General features: G+C 36.9%; 1 protein-coding gene across 1 annotated transcript; it reads right to left on the reverse strand.

Annotated features, from left to right (window-relative positions):
- Positions 1-402: 402 nt before the first annotated feature.
- Positions 403-7,898, reverse strand: LOC124863956 (solute carrier family 35 member B1-like). Its single transcript, XM_047358536.1, has 9 exons — positions 7,382-7,898; positions 5,999-6,090; positions 5,702-5,832; positions 5,559-5,589; positions 3,948-4,108; positions 3,729-3,855; positions 1,395-1,501; positions 1,132-1,285; positions 403-983 (listed from the first exon to the last, which is right to left on the reverse strand). Exons 1-9 carry the CDS (start codon positions 7,504-7,506, stop codon positions 937-939), a joined length of 975 nt encoding a protein of 324 aa, XP_047214492.1. The 5' UTR covers positions 7,507-7,898; the 3' UTR covers positions 403-936.
- Between the last annotated feature and the right edge of the window lie 412 nt (positions 7,899-8,310).

An 8,310-nucleotide genomic window follows, 5' to 3' on the forward strand; every position in this document is an offset into this window, starting at 1 on the left:
TTCTAATATAAGCCCTCATCATTCGCAGCGTTCAGGTCTTCCCCCGGGGTCTGAGCGCCAAATAAATATATATAAAAATAAACTCCTAATAGCCTTTCTTTGTGTTTTCCCTTTGTGAGTCTTACAGGATTGAAATGTTTGGTTTTCTGCATTACATTTACATATCTCATTGGTCCAAAGGACATGATTCCAGAAAGTACTGACCGTGGTTGACTGTGGGTATGAGGTATATATAGTGATATGATGAAGTCCTTTTTCACACTGATAATGCATCTTTCAATTGCGTAATGTTAAAACTTTTTAGATCAATGTCCTGACATGACCAACAAACAACTGGGATCTCAATGTTAAGGTTTATGTCACACTAAGATTCTCTCGATAGAGAAAGAAAAACACAGTTCATTAAAACAATTTCCCTTTTATGGTGAGTTATTTTCATCTTGTATAAAACAAAAACTTTAACAGTTATATTTTACACAACATCAAGCTACATACGAGGTTTTTTTTTTTTTGAATATTTGGATGTTTTCCAAGAAGTAAACTTCTTTTGATATATACACATATTCAAGCCTTAATCTGTAAAGCAAAATGTTGCCAATGTATGGTTCAATGCTGGAAATGTATTTCTGAGGCCTAATTGAGTTCAGCATGTATTTAACAAGAGTTAGCTGGTTTCATTTTCTTTGTCCATCTGAGCACATATTTTTTAGACGTTGCAGCTTATCATAATTGATTCTGGGCTGCATCCATCACAGGACATGTCTCTTGAATTTATGAAGAGCTGCAAACTATGACGACTCATTTAAATATCCGACCATATTTAAAACAGCACATACAGTTACTTCTGTATAAGATATCTGAAAATATTACACTGGTTACAGTCCGTTTTCATTTCCTTTTATGCTTTCCTTGCTGCTCTTTTATGCTTCAGGTACTTTAGTGCTTCTTGGGAGATTTGCCAAATTTAGCATCCAATCCAAGACCTAAAAGCAAGACAGGCAAAGATTGTACTGATGAGCAAAGACAACACAGTACTTAAGCACTTGATTAAAACTAAAATGTACTTTTAGTGTATGTGACAAGTCTTCCTACAATGGATCAAATGAAATAACTAAAGCAATTGACTCTTACCGAGGAACACTAGGATGGTGCCACTCCACTGCATATAAGTCATGACGTTTCCAAATAAAATAACGGAACCAAGGATGGTGAAGAACTTCCTTGTGGTGGTGACGATGGAGCAGGTCAGAGGCCCAAAGTACACCACAGTCATGAAGATAAAAGTCTGCAGCAAGCGACATGGAGGGATATTTTTAAGCATTAGACTGTTTTATTCTTTAAAACATCTTGAATAAAATATTCCCAGCAGTCCTCCCTCCCCACAGTCAACCCACCTGGCCTAAAGCACTCGTCAGTCCAAACAGAAGAATATTGTAGAATATGCTGGGGTGACGTTCTGCAAAACTCAGGAAACTCCACACTTCTCCTGTCCACAAGACGACTGAGGGTAGAGGCGAACACGACATCAATGCCATTTAAGAACCAATTGTCATTGAATACATGGTCACAGTTTCATCTAAAAATATTCTCAGGAAAATCATTCTGGCTGCCCTAAGGTAACAGCACCCCCAAGTGGCTTGATACCATAAAGACGGGGAGATGCGTGCTTGTGAGCGGGTGTGATGAGTCTGTGCATTTTGGGGGCTGTATAATTATTTATTGCACACTAACCAGCATTGACAAAGCATATTTTATAATAAAAGAGTGCATCACACTCATTTTGTGCCTTTGTTTTTATATATGAGAGAGATCCTTCAGTTAATCATATCTAGTAAGCCAAGCTAACAGCTCTTTGGGAAACAGCTTCTTACTGTTTAAAAGTAATTTCTCAGTTAAACTGATTCATCTTCAGGATTTTTGAAAACCTGAGCCAGAAATGGACTCAATAAATGTCTTTGGGACAGGCTGCTAATAAGCAAAGTTGCACTAAACTTCCAGACTTCTCAGTCGATTTTAACCCAATGCTTAAAGTATAAATACAAAAGTTCAATAGGAATGTAATGTGAATATTTCCACAGTTGTCAAGCTTCAGACCTGGAATCTGCGGAAACTGGACGGACGGACACGGTTGGATAGAAATTAAAGTCTGGAAAAAATCTATTTTTATTCATTCCCTATTTAATCCTTAGTTAGTTACATGTGAAAACAACACTAGTTTATTCCTTCAGTTTTTCATGCCTCAAATAGTCAATCATTAAGAGTCTTAACAAACATACTCCTCTGAAAACGATCCAGTACTGGTCTAAAATAAATGAAAGAGAAGCCAAACGTCAAAGGAAAACCTAAAACATTTGGAGAAACATTGCTTTAGACGATCTGATTTGCAAGAAAGAACGTCTCCTTTAAAAGCAAATGCTTTTTTTTTTAAATTAGGAATATGTATCACTTTATAAATTGCAGCTGCAAGGATTTAAAAGAATGTCACCGTTTTAACCCTTTCATGAAGAATGTCTGCATGCTATAAGGGGGTGATTACTGAGGTAAAAAGTTTAACATTTACAGAATCCAAGTCACTCTTATAATCACTGCTGTTTAGATACTTTTTACTCATTTATTCTCCTAAAAGAAAAAGCTGACTGTTCTGTTCTAACAGCACGTGTTTCCGCAACTTTTGTTCTGGTGACGTTTAAGCCGGTCCTGTAACTGTCTGAGCGTAGTGCAAGTAGCGCTCACCAAACAGAAAGTGCAGCAGGATAAACGCAGGGATGAACTTCCTCTATTGATTATTCTGCTAACAGCTTGAATGCAGGCAGATTTCATCAGCAGCAATATCTACTGCTTTAATTGACAGTGAGAGTCGTGCATTTTTAGCAAAGGTTTTAACATTAAAGGAACATTCTCGAGACATCTGCCATGCGACGGTTTAACCGAGACATACATTTCTCAAATTGGCTTTGACCTTTTGATTCTTATCTTCCAGCTCGTTAGTGCCAGACCTAAAAAAGCCCATCATTACTTAAAGTTTGTTTTATGAGTCTTCTCTCGGAAAATATATTACAGTAATTTCCCTACAGAACCGAGGGCTTTGATGTTCAGGATTTCTTATCTGTAAAGATAACACTCGACCCTATGACTGGACTGAGTTAATTAGTTCTGGCTCCTGAGAAAATTCAGTTCACATTTTATGCTGTAAATGAAGCTAGTTTGGGTTCGGTTTTTGTTTATATAAATTGCCATTTTCTGCAGCATCAAAGCAGAAGCTCATTGAGTAGTTTATGCAGGAATACATATTGATATCTATCAAGAAAACAGCACGATAGAAAAATTAATTGCAAAGATTAGCTGTTCACAGCAAAATGTTATAAAGTGATAGACAGAGTCCGATGGTATGAAACCCAGAATGTTAATAAAAAAATAAAGGTTGACTTTATTTGGATCCTTAAACTTTTATCAGTGGCAAGAACTTATAAATAGGCTCATTAAAAAGTGTTAATAACTTGAAGCTTTTAGAATCAAACTTTCTATATATACACACACATTAAATGAACCAGTGTCAGCGTTTTGTCTGCAGTATGTTGGCAGTGCTGAACAACAACAAGGTGATTCTGCTCATTAATGTCTGCTCCCTGACAGCAGGAAGGATAATAAAAATCTGTGAAAATGCTCCTGGCACTCAGTGGCGAATATTCAACTTCATGTGCGTTTGGCAGACAGCGCCACTTACTCACCCAGTCCCAGTATCAGGGTGGACCACATGTTGATGTTCAGCATCATGTGGTTGGCACTAGCCTGGAAGCGCCCCCTCATGTGGTCCTGGGCAACACCTGTGAGTCCATCCAATGTCAAAGACACCAACTATGACCGTGCAAGACAAGCATGATGAGTAACATGTAAATGAGTGACAACCACAGACTCAGATAGACGTTGCAATCAGTATGTTTACTCACAAGAAGAATCTCTCCGAAGCCAAAAATGTGGTCATCTGCAACAGCAGAGGCCTTGTTGGGTTTGTAGAGAAACAAAGCTACACCACCAACAATCAGCAGCACACAAAGGTACTTCGCCAGTGAATATCTCTTCCTTAGTATTGTTACACCGAGGATCATCACTTCAAAAAAAAAAGAAGACACAAGAAAGATTGTCACTTTGACCCTAGACACAACCCTCGGCCTTGGACCCTGACAGTAAAACATTTGGCCCAGTGTGAAGTGTGTTTAAATAAAACTGTATGTTGCATTGTGCAGTATATTGTTTTTAAGCAAAGGTTTACAAATGCTCCTAACTCCATGAATCCCAGAAATTTCAGTCTTGATTAATTTCAACCGATCTTTCTCCAGGGTGTAATAAATATACAACGTTGGACTGAAATGGTGTTTAAAAACAAAACGTTTTAATTTATTGTTGGTTTTCACTGATCCGCACTGATTCAAAACTCTACATAATCACATAATTGTGTTAAGCTCCATAAATATCTGGTTAAATGCTCTTTAGCAACTCCTGGCCGACTTTCACCCATCTTCTTTGGAACTGGTAGGGCTCATTTAAATTGGTTAGTTTCTTGGCACAGACCGGGCTTTTAGCCATAGTCAAATTTTCCCTAGGGGTTGAATATGGGGTTAAGTCTGGACATACTAATTTCCTGGGTCCCGACTAGGACAGTTCATCTGCAGGTGCCTGGGAATTCCTAAAAAAAGATTGTCTCAACCTGTGTAAAACTAAAAGTCTCCTTCTCAGATCTTCACTGTGCTGTTTGGATTCCCACATTATTCTAGAGTTTTGGTCAATCCAATAAGTCCTAGTAAACAAATCTTTTTTATGCTTACAAAGACAAACTACTAGTGGCAATTATGATCACAAAGCAGAAGATAATTGTCCTCAGCTTTGTCAAGCTTAAAGTCATTTAGGAACATTCATTGCCAATTATTAGAATCTTGGTTAAATGTATCAACATATTTGACCCTGTGTTGGATTAGAAAAGACACAATAAACTAAATCAATACAGCTGTATGTTAGACAATTAGTCTCTGGAAAAAGAACAGAACAAATACATCTTTAAAACCTACAAATTTTGAAGCTCAAACACAAAGAATACTGCAGGAGTAAGCTTCTGATTGCAACTGTACGTAGCACTATAGAGTCCATCAAAAATGTATTGATTGAGAATTTAAACTTAAAAAGATGTAAATCCTTCTACTTTGATGATGATTATGTTCCTTTAAGTTTTTAAAACACCATATTATTACATTTAGAGGTTTACACCCTAGGTAATACTGAAAAACCATCCCAAAGTATCTTAAAACTTGAGTTTTACAGAACCACTAATTAGCTGCTGATACACCTACTCTGCAGAACACCTACGTGTTTTGCAACCAGTTTTTTCCTGCATATATATGGTACCATCTACGATATAACCACACATATTCAAGCATCCGTTACTGCATACAGAAATCACTTACTTTAATAAAACATACATGCAACTGCATACTAATCTTCAAGCTTTAAGTTGCACAGCACACCTTGTCTGTTATGCATTTTATATGTAACAAATTCCAAAATACCTGGGATGGGCTTGCAGGATTTCCCCAACACCTATAACAACAAAAAAACTGCTTTAGGATATCTGAGAACACAGCTAATATACAAATCCAGACCAGTTAAAGTAAGTTCCTAACTCAAGTACATTTTAATGGAGAAAACTCACCTGTGTGGGGTAGTTGACATACTGAAGGGCAGAGTTACTGGAAACCATTGCTCCAAGATAGGAGAGGGAACACAGGCCATAGAGCCAGCTCTTGGTGTGATCCACTTTGGAGCTTTCAAAACACTGGATCACTGTTTAAAAACAGATACAAAACATTTTAGAAACAAACTTATTTACATTGTACAAAAACTGAAAAAAAAATAGGCTTGTGATCAAACTTTTAAGATTAAATTATTGACTTTTGTTTTTCACTGAAATGTTTTTGGCGTAAAATCTGCAACTTGACAGAATACTTACACAGCTTTGCAAAAATACCATTGATGATGCACTGGATAAAGACCAAAGTCTGTGCAAAAGTAAACTTCTCCCCACTGTAGTTACCTCGGGTGCTGCAAGAGTCAGACAAACAGGACTGAAGAACAGACTGCCAAATAACAATTAGAAAACTGCAACTGCAGTCGTTGACATGCACGAGCATGAGCTAAGGGAGTATTTTCATTATGAAGCCATTTTTCATTAAAAATACATTTTACCAGCCATCAGGCAGGTTTTAGATTGTAATCATGGCAAAGAATGACATTGTTAGGAAATAGTGATGTTAGCAGTGTCTAAAAACATTGACTACAAACACTGGTAATTATCTGAAACCAGGTATGATCTGCAGTCCTTTCATGGGTAGCATGCCACCTGTGAAAGGCCTTGCTGTGTATAGAACCTGAGGTCCTACTGTTTTCCATATTCTCCCTAGAAAACTACTCCAAGATTTTACAACTTGATGCTTTAATTAACTGTAAGAAAAATATTGAAAAGTTTTCCCTCCAAATCTGTTTAACTACAGAAATACGCTGCCAACAAGCAATCTGTGGTATAAAATCTGGATGGATTAGCAATAATTTCTGCCTGTAAAGTGGTTTGATTGGGTCAATTTTAATTTAATAAGCAATTAATTCCACCTGAACAAAGATTTGTTGAAAAGACAGAAAAGGTGATTATGCTCATGTAAAATGTGGTGGATTCATTTCCACACAAAGACAACTACTGGTGTCTAAATGAAAATATGCTAACACTTTGGACAATACACACGACCAGTTACAGGCACAAAAAGACATTCAATGCAAAAGTATTCATACCTAAGAAATGTTTTCATAAGTTTGAATTAACCATCCCATGAAAGTATGTCATTCCCTGGGACAGAAACCAGGGAATAAATAAAAATAAAGACTAATTTTCAAAGGTGACCAATACCACAAAAAATGATGAAATGACAGATTTCTGGATTCAGTTTAAATAACATGTAAGAAACTTTAAGAGACACATTAATTACACAACCTGACCACATTTTATGCTATTTGAATCAAGGCAGTAAAAGTTATCCAAAAATAAAATTAAAAATGACCCCAAGGAATAGTTATTGGGTCCATAGAAGAGAGAGCTTTTTTTTTTTTTTGTCTAATGTATCGAGTATTAAACGTTAGAAACATTTCAAGAGGATAGGGGTTTTCCGAGATTTGAACCTTTTTAAAGTCCAAGGCTTAAACCCCAGAAGGCTAATTAATAACAGTTTCAATCATTAGCAAAATGTAATACACCAGGTACAAATGAGTCATCGAAATACACTCTGTACAAGACAAAACAACAGTGTTAGTTCACCAAACAGACAGCTAACTGTTAGCTACTTACATTGTTTCCTGCAGTATTCCGTAATAAAAATAACACACGAAGACTCCAAGAAAGCAAACGATGAAGCGTATCCGCATATTGTCCCACAACGAGACCGGCTTCCCCGCTCCCTTTCCCGCAGCCATGCTGCTCTCCACTAGCCCGGGCAGGTTCACCGACACCGCTCCACTCTCAACTCCCCTTATACCGGCGTCCCGCTCCACTATAACCGCTGGGAAGACCCGGAAATGCTGCTGTTAGATTTCTATTTAATCCCGCGGATAAAAGTTTTACTGGTATTTCTGCAACCGCACCGTGGCTGTTAGTTACCAAAGCTTTAACAGTCAGTTTTTATAATCAGACTGTCAGCGGCTAACTATCACGACATTTTTGTTGTTTATACCTTGATTAATCTTAGTAATATTCAGTTTATGAAATTAAATAATGTGCAACAGAAAAAGACAGAATACGCAAACCATCAATGCAGTAGCAATTCGTATTTTCATCGAGTAATAATTTATATTTAGATGTAAAACAAATCCAGCTGGGGGAAAAAAATCAAGGACCCCAGAGTGTCATCATGTTAGCCTGAGTGCTTATAGCTTCATAAAATAAATATTAATTATCAGTGAGTGCTTGTGGGGTTTATTTACGTTTGGCCAAACTGATTACTTTATCGTGAAAAAACCTGCAATATTACTAATGATAACAGTATTTAATTGGGTATGTTTTGTATACCGGCAAAACGTAAGGACAGCTAAAATTAAATAGGTGGTCATTCTTGAATTAGTAGTGTCGGGATGTGGATTGATTTGATTGGTCCATGTAAGTATTAAAGGTTCACTATGAGCCAATCATAACACAAACCGCAAATCCACGTGTCGAACAAAGTGGCACAATAATATTAATAAAAGTGAAATAATATTAATAAAAGTTATCGCAGTGGTTAA

This window comes from Girardinichthys multiradiatus, chromosome Y (assembly GCF_021462225.1).
Source record: "Girardinichthys multiradiatus isolate DD_20200921_A chromosome Y, DD_fGirMul_XY1, whole genome shotgun sequence".
Lineage (NCBI taxonomy): Eukaryota > Metazoa > Chordata > Actinopteri > Cyprinodontiformes > Goodeidae > Girardinichthys > Girardinichthys multiradiatus.